The sequence below is a fragment of the Artemia sp. Qi Xiang Cuo genome, chromosome 4 (genome assembly GCF_049724085.1).
Source record: "Artemia sp. Qi Xiang Cuo chromosome 4, ASM4972408v1, whole genome shotgun sequence".
Classification (NCBI taxonomy): Eukaryota; Metazoa; Arthropoda; class Branchiopoda; order Anostraca; family Artemiidae; genus Artemia; species Artemia sp. Qi Xiang Cuo.
The window spans coordinates 78,308,586-78,326,786 of NC_142797.1; the positions used below are offsets into that span (position 1 = coordinate 78,308,586).

The 18,201-nt window shown below is 35.7% G+C and overlaps 1 protein-coding gene across 1 annotated transcript in view; it reads left to right on the plus strand.

The window, feature by feature from the left end:
- Positions 1-3,036: 3,036 nt before the first annotated feature.
- LOC148953461 (uncharacterized) overlaps positions 3,037-18,201 on the plus strand; it is an 84,586-nt gene continuing 69,421 nt past the window's right edge. Inside the window, exons 1-2 of the mRNA XM_089087693.1 lie at positions 3,037-3,128; positions 14,485-14,652. Coding sequence (XP_088943819.1) covers positions 14,539-14,652 — 114 coding nt within the window. The 5' untranslated portion in view covers positions 3,037-3,128; positions 14,485-14,538. The remainder of the gene's footprint in view (positions 3,129-14,484; positions 14,653-18,201) is intronic.

The window sequence follows — 18,201 nt, forward strand, 5'->3', positions numbered from 1 at the left end:
TAATTTCTGTTTATTTGATTTTATTTTGCTCATTTTTGGTATAATGGAGTTCTGTACTTTTCTTTGAAAAACTTATTTTGTGGAAAAGTTTTTTTAATTAATTACAATTAATAAACGAGATTGGGCAGCAGTAAAATACCAGATACCACAGCTTTATATGTAAAAAACCACCAGTTTCACAAATAAGCTTTCAGCTATCAATACAATTAAAATGTGATCATCCTAACCTCTGTGTATCCCACAGTACAACAAGTTCAGGTAATCTACATTTATGATTTATCAGAGTTCCAAAATAGGCAATTGACTTAGAACTATTGCAAAGCTCTTCACATTACCTCCCAGTTTCAGGGCTAATACAGCCATAGTGTATACATAGTATATACATATATATACATAGTAGATACATAGTATATACAAATATATAACTAAGTTGAAGGTAATCTATGCTGATCAATAAAAATTGTAACTGTACAAAACTGCTTTTCCCAGACTTCTGAAGAAAGTTTTCTCTTTCGTGTGGGCTATTTTAAAAAAGCGTTTCTTCGGGCCCGAAAATATATATATTATACGTTATTCTAAAAATGAGTTAGAAAATGTGAAACATTTCTCAAGTGGTATTTTATCACCTGGCTTTTAGTGATGGGTATTTACTATACCCTGTTTGAACGTCATTTATGACGTTAATTATAATTTATGACGTTCATTTCAAAATTATGGCACTTAAAGAAAATAAGAATAATTATTTAATTCGTTTACGAAGCCATGCTATAAAAATTTTGATTTTAAACTTTTTTACGACATTGCTATTATTTAAAATCGTTAATCTTTAAGCACTCAAAGAAAGGTCACTTTAACGTAAAGAGTGAGTTGCTGAGGGATAAAAGACCCCTATTGCATAGGATAATTTTTACATTTACTTCGCGGAAGGTAGGAGCGACAGCTTTGAATATTTTCAGTGCTCGCTAGCTCAAAGACTAACTAATATGATTTGATATTAATTATCTACCAGATTCAAGCCACACTCTTCATTTACACATAGTAATTTCCGCGAAAAGCTTTAAAACCTTATATTCATTTTCTTGAAAGATTTTGCAAATGTAAGATGAGCTTTCATGGTTTAGACACCGCCATGTGTAATATAATCTCAGGTTGTCCGTAATAAAAACCTTCATTTAATTTTCAAGGACATCAAACAAAAACAATTTTTTTTACCCTATACCCATCTTGGGGCTATTCATACATGAAAACTGCGATTTTATAAGATGTTTCTTTTATTTGTTTTTTTTTTAGAAAATCCATTTTTATTAAATATCAATATTCACAAACAAAAACATATCAAACAGACCTGCCACGCGAAAATCTATACAGATTTGTTTGTGGCAGGACTCACTATTTTACTCACTCATATATATATTGAAAAAAAACCTACTCACATATATAATGAAAAAAAAATAATGCAATCATATAAATAAATAAGAAATAAACCTCATGGGAACCGCAAACCAATCCTTAGACACGACAGAAGACAGACTACCGCCCCCCCCCTCAGCCATCCCTATTCATTAAGAAATTCTTTAACCTATTTTTAAAAGAGGACACACTCTCAGCCATCCTAGTGCTTTCCGGAACACTGTTCCATACCGAAACACACACATGCCTAAATACAAAACTAGACCTAGCAGTGTCTCGTCTCTCATGTACTAGGTCCGCAGAATTCCTTGTATCATAAGAATGGTACGCAGAATTCGATGATAAAACATCACAAAAATAATTGGGTGCTAATTGTTGTAAACACTGATACACAAAAATACCTGTCTGATATTCCCTCAACTGCCCAACATTAAAAATATGAAAATGGTGATAACAATCCATTGTACTTTCACAATTTTCAAAATCACCGAGCAGGCGCAGTGCTTTATTCTGCACAATTTGTATCCATTTAAAATTTACAACAAAGTTACTAGCCCACACAGAACAACCGTATACAATGTAAGGATGAATAAGTGAATTATATAAAATTTTCAAAACTGAGACAGGAAAAACATGTTTAAATCTAAAAATCAGCCCTAAGCCCCGCGCAACTTTCACCGATACAATTTCACTATGTTTTTAAACTATGTTTGTAACTATGAAGTTTTTAAAGCAGCATCACTTTTTGTCAGTGTTGCTATGTTGAACCGAAAAAAAGTAAAATAAGCAAAATTCAAAGGCACCTTCAAAGAAAGACTAAACCTTCTTAACGTGTTTGGTGCCGTGTATTTTTAGCTTATTTTTAGCGTATTTTTAGCTTATTTTTGCTGATTGTTTTATTTTTCTGCTGATTTCTCACCCTCGTTTTTGGTTCCTTAAGATTTGATGTCCGCTTCTGCCAAAATTGAGCAAAAGCGCACGGAGACAATTTCCCGATTGAGTTCCCGATTTTGCTTAGTTTTTAAGATATATGGCTGTATAATTTACCATTTAACTAATTCAAACAACCTGAATTCATTTTTGCGTTTCCCTGTTAAATCAATCAAATGATGGAAAGTAAGAAATTTTCTCCAGTGTCCATGCCTAAAATTAATTATTAGAGAAAAAAGGCCATTGTCCAAAGAAATATTCTATTCTTGTGCTTACACAACCAAAATTACATTTTTGTAAGTTAAACGCAAAAAGTCCTAATTTTTCATTTTAATAACCCACACGCAGACGGATATACGTGAAAATCATAATGTTTCAAAAATTTAAAAAAGCTAAATATTTGTTTGATTACACATGACTAGCAGTAAAATTTCTGCATTACATTAGAATTCTAACAATCACGCTTAATTTTACTGCCATTGGTACTTTAAGAAAAAGAACTTTAATGATTCATTACAACTGCGGGATCCACTTTTCTCAAATCCAAGTGCCGGCCATTATAGCTAAGAGCCAATTTCCTTTCTAATTGACCACACGCAAAAGTACATAACACTTGGCCAAATTCCTGGGACATTTCCAATCTAGGTATCTATCCTTGATTTTCCTTTCCAAAGAGTCAACCAGTTGCTCATTAGGCTTCAATCTGTGTAGAGGCTGGGGAAAAACACCTCAAACCGAGAATTTGACAATCAGATCATCAAACTTTATATCCTTGGACATCCGTGAAGGTACATGTTATATGAAGTTGTTTATACTGAAAAGTCAAACTTAAAATAATTTGTAAATGTGTAAAATTTGAAAAAAGTTTCGAGTCTACCCAGAATTTTATTTTCGTGTATGAAGAGGTTTTTTGGTCAATCCTACAGTTTAAACGTTATATATTTGAAAGTGTGTGTTTTTGTGAATTTTTTGTTTTATGCTGGATATCCCAATCCACGACCTCCTCTTGCTATAGCCTATACTATTATTAAACACTGCTGTACTTTCTTCTCTCTTTATTAATTCGAAAAACATTTTTGCGATTGTACTCTACTTACTTTGTAGTTTGAATCAGCTCGTTATGTTGAGCGCCAAGACGTTTGTTGATAAAAATAGTAAGTTGATAAAAATAGTAAAACTAGTAAAAAGACAACTAATTAAGGCGCATTTACCACACCTGCGCTCTTGCTCTTTCTCTTCCACAAAAAAATTTGGATCCTTCTGGCCCAGAAAACAATCTCCAAAAGTTTCAAGCTAATCGCACACCCAATATGTCAAGCAAGTCCCCATTTTTCTATTGTAAGACCTATCGTAAAGAGCTGGCAGTTCGGCTTATTTGTGGTCCTTGCTCCTGGAGCTAAGGGGGTCAGGCCATCCCCAGAGACATATTTATTGGATGTTTTGACTATTTTGAAGAAACTCAATATCCCAAAATTTTTATCGGATAGTTTCAGAGGTCATGGAGAGGAGGAGATAGTGGAAAAGGGTTACGGGAGGGGGGCTGGTTGCCCTCCAGTCCCTGCAGCTCTTAAAAGGAATACTTGAAATTTCAATATTTAATCGACCGCTTATACGACCTCTCCTTCTATACAAAGCAGTAGGGGGAAAATAAGCAAACATAGAATACATTGAAGTATATTGTTTTTTACTTATGCAACACTGGAGCGCTGCCTAGATAAACAGACATAATGTCGTATCTTATATTAAAGGGAAAGTCAAGGATGAGTGGTTTATTATTATTATTTTTTTTTTTGTTTATTTATTCTTTTTTTTTTAAGGGGCATAGTACTATATCAGCATTCGGCAAAATCGGAAGAAGCCCCATTTAAATGAAATATTTAAAACTGTCAAAAGACCTTTACAAAATATCCCTTTTTCGACTGCATACTCTTAGTTCCGGTGACGCATTACACCCCTAAACATATACACAGATCATGCAAAATGAATGATTATTACAGATAGTAATTTTGAAGCTTCACTTGAAGGAGTTGATCCATCATAATGCTTAGTATTGCATAATTGTGCTCCAACTTCAAAAGAGGAAGTCAATGAATCTTTCTATGAGGAAGGGTTATTGACACAGATAAAAGTGCATTTATAACTCTAAAACTTTAACTTATTTTGAAAGGTCCTTTAGATCAATATATTGGGATGGAACTTAACCCAAAAGCTCCCTTTCTTCGAAGTAATATATTTAGTCTAAGCATCAAGGGTGCTGGGATGGTAGAAATTCTGTTCAAACGATCTTTTCTGTTCTAGTGCCCTTTTAAGTAGCCAAACGATAGTAGCTGTCGAAACAGCAGTTATCGCAATTGTTGTCTCACAGCGAATATTCTGAACCATATTAGGCCCAGAAATTGTGTGATCGCCATTTTGTTTTAGGGTAACAAAAAGTATTACAATCATACTGGTTTTGACGTAAAATCCGGTTTTCATCGCTTTTCACGGTCACACTCCTGCACAGTACTGCATCTTGCTTCATATTATGATGCACCCTATAGTGGAGTTATCCACCCATTATGCACACTAAGAAAGCGAGTTAAACAGTGACAGAAATTAAATGTAAAAATAAGTCTTTACATGAAATGAAAGAGTGACACATAAAAAAGAAAATAAATTAGCCTTAAATATTCAAAGGGCTTTCACATTGAATCTCTCTTTATAGTCTAGCAAAAATACGGTTTTGACCCGGCATTTGAGCAACAGAAATGTTTAGGCACCAAAATGTCCAGAAAAGTTCGCTTAATACCATATCCGAAATCGTCCAAAATTAGCCGAGCAGAAATACCCCTTTTTTCAGGGAAAAAAGAGGAGATCTCGAATCTTAATTTCTGCAATGTTTTTTGGACTGAAAATATTTGCCACTGATGGATTGATTCAGTTTTGGGGCTGACATCGTTGACCACAACCTATGTACTCTCGATGGAAAGGGAACCTTTCACGGAATGGGCCTTATATGGCTGCAACATCCTTCCAGTAACGAGCTACACTGTGCAGACTAGAGGTTAGTGGCGAAATGCTGAAATCCATCAGCTCAGTACCATTTCACTTCTATAAGACCTCAAGTATGAAGCCCTACCTTCTTTGCAAGTCTGCTCCCCTGCTTACTATGATACAGCTCCTGGTATTTTGCCAAGCATCGTTGTGGTTAGACGGGATTTATGTAGACGTAAGAGACTTGTTCCCACCGTGGTGTTGCAGCCATAAAGTTCTTACATAACCCCGACCAAATTTCAGCAAATGCTCGATTGAACTTCAGGGAAAGCTTCAACACTGCACGCCACAGCTGATTCCGGATTTTTTGAAGCCTGTCAAATGTTTTAATGCTCTTCAGCAAACATAGAAGAACTTATTGCGACAGGCAACAAGACTCTTTTACGCTTGTACAGAGCAAGATCCGATGAATCCTTTTATAAACTTCGACATCGTCTGTTCATATCAGAAGTATCCAGTGAGGTATTTTTCCACGCTAAACTCTTACCGCCATCACCTACGACTGCAAATTACCCCTACCTGCTTGTTTGTTTTCATAAGATGACATGTTTGCTCAGCGACATTCTCTCGCACCTGAATATTGGGGCTGAAAAATTTCGTCAAACGGCTATATACCCACCCGCTCCAGATATATTACCTGCTCCTGAAAGCCTTCTCAAACTGATCGACTGCAGCTGCAAAGGTGACTGTGAAAGCCTTCAATACAACGTTTATTTAGACCATTATAATCTAGATCACAAATGGGATTAAACCAAATTTTGTGTTTTATTCAATAGCAGATTCTGCAGAAATTTAATTCCCCTTTCTTTTCTCAGAAAAATGAGTATTTTGCACGGATGATTTCAAAACAAATTTTTGAGCATTTTGGTGTTTATTTATTTACAAATATTGCAAAAACTAAAATTCTGACTTCTCATCCTCTCTACCTCGTTTAGGGTAGAAATGGGATACTAAGTGACAAAGTTTTTCAACTCTGATGTCATTGTTGGCCTTCCCAGACTTAACTTAATAAGAAACGACCTTTCAATCCATCAAGTACTGCAAAATTACGATTCTTATTTTTCATCCCCCTCTGAGTTCAACTTAAGGTGGAAATGGGGTACTAAGTGATAGAATTCTCTGATACTGATGTCATTTTCGGTCTCTTCTGACATGAATTAAATTTAAAAAAAACAAGTTTTTTAAATGAAAGTAAGGAGCGCCATTAAGACTTAAAACGAGCAGAAATTACTCAGTATATGAAAGGGGCTGTCTCTTCCTCAACGCCTCGCTCTTGACGCTAGAGCTCTTATTGTTTTGAAAAATAAAGTTGTGAGAAAGAGTTAAACTTTAGCGTAAAGAGCGTAAAGAGATATATTTTTTCAATTATATGATTATATTATTATAATAGGCTACCATAAATGGTATTTTTACCCCTTCTGACCTCACATAGGGTGGAAATGGGGTACTAAGTGATAGAGTTTTTCAAGTGTGTTGTTATATTTGGTCTATCCAGACTTAAATTCATAGGTTTAATTTAATCCAGGACTTTTTAATCCACCAAATTCTCCCTCTGACCTCGTTTTTCATCTCCCTCTGACCTCGCTTTGGATAGAGAGTGGGTTTTGGCCGATTTTCAATTTGTTGTCAAACATATTCCTCTTGACATTTTGGTACCAAACATTTTTGTTGCTGAAAGTCGAGATTTGGCCTTTTTTCGTAATTTTACTGGATTATTAAAGTAACTTAAAGTAACTTAAAGCCTAATGAAAATAGGGCAAAAATAGCCGGGTAATTGCAAATCTTTTATCTACTTAATGCCTTTCAAAACATTTGAATAACAATTTTTAGGCCTACATAACTGTAAATTCTAAGTAATAAAATAAATATTCTCAAACTGGGACACCCATTCTCAAAACCATTAAGATAAGATTTATAATCATAAAATACACATACAATATTACATTTTACTGTTCTACCAAAGGCTGATTGACCTTTAAAGAAGGGGGAAAACAAACGAGTAACTAACTCAGAAAAAAAATAATCACTTACTAACAGAGAAGAGAGTAAAGAGGAGAAGAAAATAAAATATAAATAAAATAGAAACTATAGAAAACAATACTAAATAGATTGAATAGACAAAATTAATTAAGTAGATTAAATAGACTCCAATAAATTAATAATAAACATAAATAAATAAATAGATAAAAATAACGTCTAAGAATCCAAATAATTTTTAACATTTTTTTTTTTTAACAAACTGAGTGAGTGGCACCTTCGAGCTGATTTTGGCGACTTATTACATATTACATAAAAAAGTTTTTTCAACTGAAAGTAAGGAGCAACATTAAAGCTTAAACCGAATAGAATTTATTACAAATATATGGGGTGGTTCGCTTCCTCGTCAATACCTCGCTCTTTACGCTAAAGTTTGGATTTTGTTCCAATCCTTTAAGAATGACCCCTGAATCTCCAAGGCCGTTTAATTAGAGTAAATAGCTCTTTTGAAGGTACTAAACAAATTTTAGCGTAAAGAGCGAGGTAATAACGAGAGGGCGAACCTCCACATATACGTAATAATTTCTGTTCGTTTTAAGTCTTAATGTTGCTCCTTACTTTCAGTGGAATAAACTTTTTTTTTAATTTAATTTCTGATCGTTTTTATATAATGCTGGGAAATCTGGCGCCCCCTTCATGGAAAACTATCTTCCCCCATGAAATATTCCTCTATGAAAAAATCCTCTTACGTAACATACTCCCCCCCCCACCACCCCCACCAGAAAAACCTGAAAACATCTGTATACTACCCAATAACCAATACTATATAAACAATGGGCAGAGTTCAGAACTTGCAGGCCCTCCCCCGGGGACCGTGGGGGATTAATCCATCCTCAAAGAATAGTTATTAGATATTTCAACTATGCTGAACAAGATGGCTATCTCAGAATTTTGATCCGGTGACTTCGGGAAAAAAATGACCGTGGAAGTATAAAAATTCCTTACCATTTGCTTCAAGTTACTAACCGTTTTTTTAAATGATAAGCAGTCTCTTAATGAATATTATGATATAATAATTTGGTGCTTAAAACAAGCAGAGGCGACTGCTGTTCCTCTAGAAAATATTAAAGTTAAAACTAGAAAATCAGAATGGGCTTTGGACCCAGATTTAAAAGTTGTAAAGAATAAAGCTAGGTTTTGGCTACGAATATGGGTGTCTTGCGGTCGGCCAAATCGAGGATTTGTCTTCGATCTGAAGCAAAGTACCAAGCGGGCATATAAAAGACGTTTACCGCAGTCTAGGGTTTCTGGTTTTGATTTTCCTGTGTCAAAAAAAGAGTGGTCTCATGTTCTGAATTCTGAAAGTCCTATAGCCGTTCATTCTTGGGTGTCGTATTATAATGATGTCGTATGATAATGGGAAATTATATTCTTCATTTTGTGATCATTCTATTCTTTTTTTATCTGGGTTTCTTCCAATACTGAAGCCTAAGGATATCAAATTTCTTCAGACTTATTTTTTTAAATTTTCTCGGTACCTTCTGTGCCTCCCTCCGTGGTGCCGGAACCAGCATCTAATATCACAATTCGCCCTTCCTGATCATAGGCAGCCTACGTGAAGAACGATGTGGGCACAATGTATTATTTTTTTTTCTTTCTTTCTCCATACCAGAGCACTTCGTGTCGAAGGAGTTGTCGTAGAAACTTCTAAAAGGGCTCATTCGATAGGAAATTGGAGTGGCTAGTGCCCTTTATAATAGTCGAAAGTGATTGGAGGGCCACTAACCAACGCCCATCACTTCCCCAAACATATCCAATCAAAATTTTGAGATAGCCATTTTTTTCAGCGTAGTTTATTTCCAGATATAGAATATGTTTTTGAGGAGGACACTCCTCCGCAACCCTCGGGGCAAGGGTTTTAAGTTATGACCTGACGGCACATAAGAACAATGTTGGCACAATGTATTATTTATTATCTTTTCCTTTAGAGCAGGGCACTTCGTATCGAAGAAGTTGCCATAGAAACTTCGAAAAGGGCTCATTCAATTAGATATTGGAGTGGTTTGTGCCCTTTTTAATAGTCGAAAGTGATTGGAAGGCAACTAACACCCCTTCCACGCCCACCATTTCCCAAACACATCCAATCAAAATTTTGAGATAGTTATTTTGTTCAGCGTAGTTGATTTCAAGATACAAATTATGTTTTTGAGGAGGACAATTCCCCACAGCCCTCAGGGCAAGGGTTGTAAGTTATGCCCTTGGGGCATATAAGGTTTTTATAGAAGGTGTTGTCGTAGAAACTTCAAAAAGGGCTCATTCGATTGGAAATTCAAAGGGCTAGTGCCATTTTTAATAGTCGAAAGTGATTGGATGGCAACTAACCCCCCCACGCCCATCTTTCCCCCAAACATATCAAATCAAAATTTTGAGATAGCCATTTTGTTCAGCGTAGTTTATTTCCAGATAGAAAAAATGTTTTTGAGGAGAACACTCGCCCACAACCCTCGAGGCAAGGGTTGTAAGTTATGCCCTGGGGGCATATAAGGTTTTTATAGAACGCGTTGTCGTAAAAACTTCAAAAAGGGCTCTTTCGATTGGAAATTGAAATGGATAGTGCCCTTTTTAATAGTCAAACATGATTGGAAGATATCTAACACCCCTTCCACGCCCACCATTTCCCCAAACACATCCATTAAAAATTTGAGATAGCCAATTTGCCCCACGACGTTCAAAGTTCGGGAAATCATACCTTTGAGCAGGACACTCTCCCCACAGTCTTCAGGGCAAGGGTTATAAGTTATGCCCTGGGGGCATATAAGGTTTTTATTGAGATCTTTGCCCTACAAATTTGAAAAAGGGTTCATTAAATTTGAAATTCAAAGATATAATATCGTTTTTAATAGTTGTAATTAATTTAAGGGCAACTAACCCCCTTCTCACGCCCTTCTTTTCCCCAAACACATCCAATGAAAATTTGTAGATAGCTATTTTATTCAACGTAGTTGAAAGTTTTAGAAATTTGGTCTTTAAGGATGACATCCCCTCCCCCCACAGCCCTCAGGGCAAGGGTTGTAAGTTATGCCCTGGGGGCATATAAAGTTTTATTCAATGTGTTGTCTTAGAAACTTCAAAAGGGCTCATTCAATTGGAAATTGAAATGGCTAGTGCCTTTTTTAATAGTTGAAAATGATTGGATAGCGACTAACAACCCTCTCTCGCCCACCATCTTCCCAAACACATGCAATCAAAATTTTGAGCTATCCATTTTGATCAACGTGGTTGAAAGTTCAGGAAATTCTGTCTTTTAGGATGATAACCCCCTCAGAGCCCTCAGTGCAAGGGTTGTAAGTTATGCCCTGGGGGCAAACAAAGTTTTTATTGAAAGCGTTGTCGTAGAAACTTCAAAAGGGCTCATTCAATTGGAAATTGAAAGGGCTAGTGCCTTTTTTAATAGTTGAAAGTGATTGGAAAGCGACTAACACCCCTCTCACGTCCACCATTTTCCAAAACACATCCAATCAAAATTTTGAGATATCCATTTTGTTCAACATAGTTGAACGTTCTGGAAATTTGGTTTTTTAGGATGATAACCCCTTCAGAGCCCTCGGTGTAAGGGTTGTAAGTTATGCCCTGGGGGTATGTAAGGTTTATATAGAAAGTTGTTGCATAAATCATAGGCAGCACGATCGCGCTGCCTAAGTAAAGAACGGGGACACTCGAGAACGAGACAAGAAACGGGGACTAAGTAAAGAGGAGGACACTCCTCCACAACCCTCAGGGCAAGGGTTTTAAGTTATGCCCTGGGGGCATATAAGAACTATATTGGAAAAATGTATTATTTATTAATTTTTTCCTTTAGAGCAGGGCGCTTCGAATCGAAGAAGTTGTCGTAGAAACTTCGAAAAGGGCTCGTTCAATTGAAAATTGGAGTAGCTTGTGCCCTTTTGTAATAGTCGAAAGTGATAGGAAGGTGACTAACACCCCTTCCACGCCCACCATTTCCTAAAACACATCCAATCAAAATTTTGAGATAGCCATTTTGTTCAGCGTTGTTGATTTCCAGATTGAAATTATGTTTTTGAAAAGGACAGTCCCCCAAAGCAAGTTTTGCCCTGTGGGCATATAAGGCTTTTTATAGAAGGCGTTGTCGAAGAAACTTCAAATAAGGCTCATTCGATTGGAAAATCAAAGGGCTAGTGTCCTTTTTAATAGTCGAAAGTGATTAGAGAGCAACTAACCCCCCTCTCACGCCCACCTTTTCCCCAAAAACATCTAATAAAAAATTTGAGATAGCAATTTTGTTCAACGTATTTTTAAGTTGTGGAAATTAGTTCTTTTAGGATGACAACCCCCCCCCCCACAGCCCTCAGGGCAAAGGCTTTAAATTATTCCCAGGGGGCATATAAGGTTTTTATATAACGATTAGAAACTTCAAAAAGGGTTCATTCTATTGGAAATTGAAATGGCTAGTGCCCTTTTTAATAGTCGAAAGTGATTGGAAAGCAACTAAAACTCCTTCCACGCCCATAATCCCCCAGAGCTCCAAGGGCAAAGGTTGTAAGTTCTGCCCTGGGGGCATATAAGGTTTTTATAGATAGAGTTGTCGTAAAACTTCAAATTGGGCTCATTCAATTGAAAAATTGAGAGGGCTAGTGCCCTTTGTAATAGTCGAAGGTGATTGGAGGGTAATTAACCCCCTTCTCACGCCCACCATTCATCCAAACACATCCAAACAAAATTTTCAGAGCCATTTTGTTCAACGTTGCAGAAAGTTCTGGAAATTAGGTATTTGAGAATGACACCTCCCCCCTAGCACTCAGGGCAAGCGTTTTAAGTTATGCCCTTGGAGCATATAACATTTTTATTGAAAGTTTTGTCATAGAAACTTCAAAAGGGCTCATTTGATTTAAAGTTGAAAGGGCTAGGGCCATTTTTAATAGTTGAAAGTGATTGGAGAGCAACTACCACCCCTCCCACGCCCACCATTTGCCCAAACACATCCAATCAAAATTTTGAGATAGCCATTTTGTTTAACGTAGTTGAAAGTTCTGGAAATTCGGTCTTAGAGGATAACAACCACCCTAACAGACCTTAGGGTAAGGGTTGTAATTTATGCTTGGGGACATATAAGGTGTTTACATAAAGCGTTGTCGTTTTCAAAAGTCCTCATTCAATTTGCAATCGAAAGATCTAGTGCCCTTTTTAATAGTCGAAAGGGATTGGATAGCTTGACATTTTTATAGTAAAGATCGATGTGGGTATAATGTATTAGTTTTTGCTGTTGTTGTTGTTTAGACCAGGGCACTTCGTATCGAAGGAGTAAAACGAACAGAAATTACAATAAATAACCGAGTAAAACTCAAAACAGGCAGAAATTAACATAAGTTTGGCGGAAAACCCGTATGCCTTCCCAAGGCCAGAACAAAATTTGCACTTTACTGAAAAAATACAAATGAATGTGAATTGTCAGTTTAATATACATATACTGATATTTAGTAATCAAAATGTTAATATTATTTGATTTATTAAAGTTATCAAAGTTAAAGCATTACAGTTTTTTTTAGTAAACTTCAAATTATATTCTGGCCTTGGGAAGGCATAGGGGTTTTGAGCCCAACTTATGTTAATTTCTGCTCGTTTTGGGTTTGACTCGGTTATTTACTCGGTTATTTTGAGATAGCCATTTTCTTTAACGTAGTTGCAAGTTCTGGAAATTTGGTCTTAGAGTATGACAACCACCCTAACAGACCTTAGGGTAAGGGTTGTAATTTATGCCCTGGGGGCATATAAGGTGTTTATAGAAAGCGTTGTCGTTTCCAAAAGAGCTCATTCGATTGGAAATCGAAAGGCCTAGTGGCCTTTTTAATAGTCGAAAGTGATTTGAAGGCTTGGCATTTTTATAGTAAAGATCGATGTGGGTATAATGTATTAGTTTTTGCTGTTCTTGTTGTTTAGACCAGGGCACTTCGTATCGAAGGAGTAAAACGAACAGAAATTACAATAAATAACCGAGTCAAACTCAAAACAAGCAGAAATGAACATAAGTTTGGCGCAAAACCCCTATGCCTTTCCAAGGCCAGAACAAAATTTGCGCTTTACTGAAAAAATACAAATGAATGTGCATTGTCAGTTTAATATACATATACTGATATTTAGTAATTAAAATGTTAATAGTATTTGATTTATTAAAGTTATAAAAGTAAAAATATTTATATTTTTTTCAGTGACTGAGACTGAGTTTTTGTTTCTTGGTTTTGGATTTTATTTCATTTTAGGCTATTTTAGCTTTTACCTTTGCTTTCTTAGCGCTAAAGACGCCTTGTTTAATACATGTGAAATATCCGCATCGCTTTAGTTTTGTATTTCCCTTCTACTCGCCGTAGTCTCGTTTGTTTTCTTCATCGTGCGATTACTCTCTCTCTGTCTCTCTCTCTCTCTCTCTCTCTCTCTCTCTCTCTCTCTCTCTCTCTCTCTCTCTCTCTCTCTCTCTCTCTCTCTCTCTCTTTCACTCTCTCTCTCTTTTTGTTTTTGTTAAGGCTGGCCAGTTCAGCTTTAGATCTTTCATGCAGAAGTTAAATATGGTATCGTACAAAAATTGGCCTAAAATCCACTGAAAACTGTTAAAATGCAGTTCGACGGTTTAACGGGATGTAACCTCAAAAATTTATTGTGGTCTTGAAAATGAGAGCAGTACAAAACTCAAATAAAATGAATAAAAAAACCAAAATTAAATAAAAAAAACCTCCTAGGTTTATAAGCTTACATAAATACATTTTATTGAAAAAAAAATTTATTTCGCTAATTATTTATTGTATTTGAGAAAAAATTTGTAATATATATTTTTTATATGCATTATCCCATCAAAATACTGTCTTGTAACTCAATGTAATATATTACTCAATATATTAAAAAGGCGTTTTAATAAAGCATCGAAATTCAGCAATATTATTTGTACCAGAAATACTAGTATTGTATTTGCACATGGTCTTGTTGGAGTTACTTTAACTTCTCAGTGATCCTTTATAGTCTCTATAGTCTCTCTATATTTATAGTCTCTCTATTTATCTATATAGTCTATATAGTCTATATCTATATTATCTATTTAGTATATCTATATAGTCTCTCTATTTATAGTCTCTCTGACGTGCGAGACAATATCGGCCGACATTTTTTTCCAAGGAATGTTACATGCCTGACTCAGCTCTCGAGGGAACCCACGAGATCATATCTCAAAAATCATCTTTCGATAGTTCTGACGGATTAATCACGTCGACCAAGAACGAGGCTGTAAGCAATCATAAAGTAAGTCACCTGTTTCCAAACCAATTTCCAAACCTCTTTTTGCTTTTTTGCTATTTTAAACAGGTGGTTTTTATCGTAACCTATGATGGCAAAACAATGTTTTATTAGTGCTAGGCTTGTGAGAGATTGAGTGTTGTAAAGAAAATTATTTATTTACTTTTCACCTGCACAGATGGGCTCCTAAATCAAACGCCTTCTGGGGCGCCGATTCACAGGAATGTAGGCAGGGGTGGGATCTTTGCATTTTTATAATGGAGATATAAAAACATAATTTTTGAATCTAATTTTGGATTTTGAAAATTTGTATTAAATCTAGGTGACATCTAGGCAATCTCTTGGAATTATTCAGATTCGTGACAGTGTTCGTGCAGCCCAACCACTCCTTGAGGAATTTAAGCCTTGTCCCCCTGAACTGGCAACCCTGGACAAATTCCCTGGAAAATAAGGGCTTTGAGCAGTATTGCTATCTGAAGGACATTTGTGCTGTTCTTACGTACTTTTTTCGAAAATGATTACTTGATAGAACGTTATAAGTAGTACTTTTTACATAAAATAACCTTTTTCTGCAAGTTCTAATTTTTTCATCATTTTTTTTTTTCAGAAAAAGGCTCAGAATTTTAGCATAATATCAGAAGACTTCATCTTTTTTAGAAAAATACTTATTTTTAGAAGTTTTGTTCGGTGAAATAAGGGATTATCAAATTGGAGTATTTGTATTTCAGTGTCTGAATGGTCTTGCACCGGATTTTCTTATGAATATTTTTAAGCCTAATTCGTTTTATCACGATTATTCGACTAGGACTGCGGATAGTCTTGCAACTGAGCCACGGAACACAACGAGAGCGAGTCAAGTGACCAGACAAATGGGCCCGTCAGTTTGGAATTCGTTCCCAGATTCTGTTCGTCAAGCTGAAAGTATGCCGCAACTTAAAACACGTATTAAAAATCATTTCTTCTCAGGAATTTGGTAGTGTTAAAGGTTCGAGAGAAGGCTTTTGTTTTTTTTTTGTTTTTTTTTTGTAGATATTTTATTTTTATTTTTTTATATTTTGTTATTAATTTATCATTAATTTCAGTTATTATTATTGTTATCCATTTTTTTCATTTTATTTGGTGTGTTGAATTGGCATGCATGATATCCAACCGGTCGCTTTTTCAAGCATCTGCTTGCTTTAGTTCGACTTGTTGTCACATTGAGTTGTTTTTTTTGTTAATAAAAATGTATGAACCTGAAACCTGAACCTGAATGCATACATTCTGTTTATTTTTAATATTTCCAATTACATTTTATAACAATCACCAAATTTGATTATATTTGGTCACCATATTTGGGTCACCATATGGTTATATACAATAGCCATATTTTCTAGGTCTTGTCTAAGACTGTCATCAGTTTCAATCACAAAATAGAATTTTCGTAAAGTTCTTCATTGCCACCCAAAACCGAGTCCTACACCAATTTTTATTTTGAATTTTCAAAAATTTCAGAATATTTCGAGAAATATATGATACATCATAAAACAGATTATAGCAACCGCGCAGTTTAGGAAATTAGGGCTTTCGTCTTTCTTTAATAAAAAAAAAAGAAACCTAAATTTTTAACTGTCCAACTTTTGAATTCTTTGCTGCAGCATCTACTGTAACTAAGCTAGTTGCATTTTAGACGTTTTATTCAACCGCCTAAGGCGGCAAACTTCGATTCATTGTAGCGGCTTTTAAGCCGCTGGCAAAAAACACAGTGTGAAGTGATTTGCGTCACAAAATTTCTGGCAAACACTTGGAACAGCTCAAATCTATTGGCTTGATTGAAAACCTACTAATGCGTATCGTTAAATAAGTCAACCGTGAACTAGCACGTTTGTATAGCGTATGTTACGCAAGTATGCTTTACCATGTTGCCAAAAAAGTTGGTGTTCTATTGAAAGCGATGAGGAAATTTATACGGGTCTACAGAAAAGTAGACTGGTTTTGGTCTAACAAAAAGGGTGTCTAGACGTTTTTCCGCTCTTCCCCCGTTGCCCAACGTCCCCTTTAGACAACCCCCCAAGAGTCAAATAAATAAAATGATTTTCTCTTTGCATTAAAGTTTGAGTTCGATTTTGAGTTCGTTGATCCAACAGTTCGTGGTAACAATCTGTAAAGTAAGAAACGAGCCGGCTCAATAGTAACCGAGACTCTGAACAACGGAATTTTTACACTAATAAGTATATCAAAAGAATTGGAGTTTTATGGTCGTTCCAAATATATAAGGTCGGTACTTAAGTATTAAACGTACTCTTTTATATACTGCTAAAGAAGTCAAGTTTGGTTAATGCTAATGAAAAAAATTAAAATAGGATGAATATATAATAGTCTAGAAACAAATTTGGGCTATATATTTGCACATTACTGGGGATGGCGGGGGGGGGAAGCATACCATATATTAAATACGTAACCTAACCTAACCTAGATACCTTCCCCCCTAAACCCCAAAAATCAACAGTTTAAATATCATAAACGCAATGAAAACCACATTTGCATTACTTGACTCTTTGGCGATCTCTTGAATTAACCCGCCCTTAGCGGTTTTTTTGTGACTAGTTTCATTGCGTTATATAAAAGAGTACGTTTAATGCTTGGCCTAAGTACCATAAGGTTTATCAAGTTCAGTCATATTCATCAAAAATTACAAGCCTGAGAAAATTTTCTTTATTTTCAAAATAAGGAAGGAACACCCCTTACAAGTCAATCTTAACGAAAATCACCCTATCAAATTCAGCGTATCAGAGAATCCTACTGTACAAGTTTTAAGCTCCTCTCTGCAAAATGTGGAATTTTGTATTTTTTGCTAGGAGAAAGATCACGGATGTGTTGGTCATCTGATCAAAATTTTTAGATAGCCATTTTGTTCAGCATGGTAAAAAATCTAATAACTATATCTTTGAGGATGCCTTAATCCCTCACAGTCCCCGGGGAAAGGGCTGCAAGATATGAACTTTGCCCTAATGTTTACATATAGTATTGGTCATTGGGAAGTATACAGACGTTTTCAGAGGGGATGTTTTCTGGTAGTGGGGGGGGGGGAGGTCGGGGGTTACGTCTGAGGATCTTTCCATGGAGGAGGTTTTCATTGGGGAAGGGACTTTGGTATGAAGGAGGCGTCAGATTTCCCAGCATTATTTAAGAAAGCGATCAGAAATTAAGCATAAAAAAACAAGTTTTTCAACTGAAAGTAAGGAGCAACATCAAAACTTAAAACGAACAGAAATTATTACGTATGTGATTGCGTTCCCCCCCTAGTAAATAGCTCGCTCTTTACGCTAATTTTTTTTTAGTACTTTCATAAGAACTATTTATTCTAATTAACGGCCTTTGTGATTAAGGGGCCATTGTCTTAGAATTGGAACAAAATTCGAACTTCAGCGTAAAGAGCGAGGTATTGACTAGGGGGTGAACACCATAATATACGTATTAAAAATATATGAAAATAGAAGTTCGTTACGTAAGTTAATTCGTAAGTTACGTTTACTTATTGCAAATAAAAACGTTCGTAAATAAAATTAAACAACT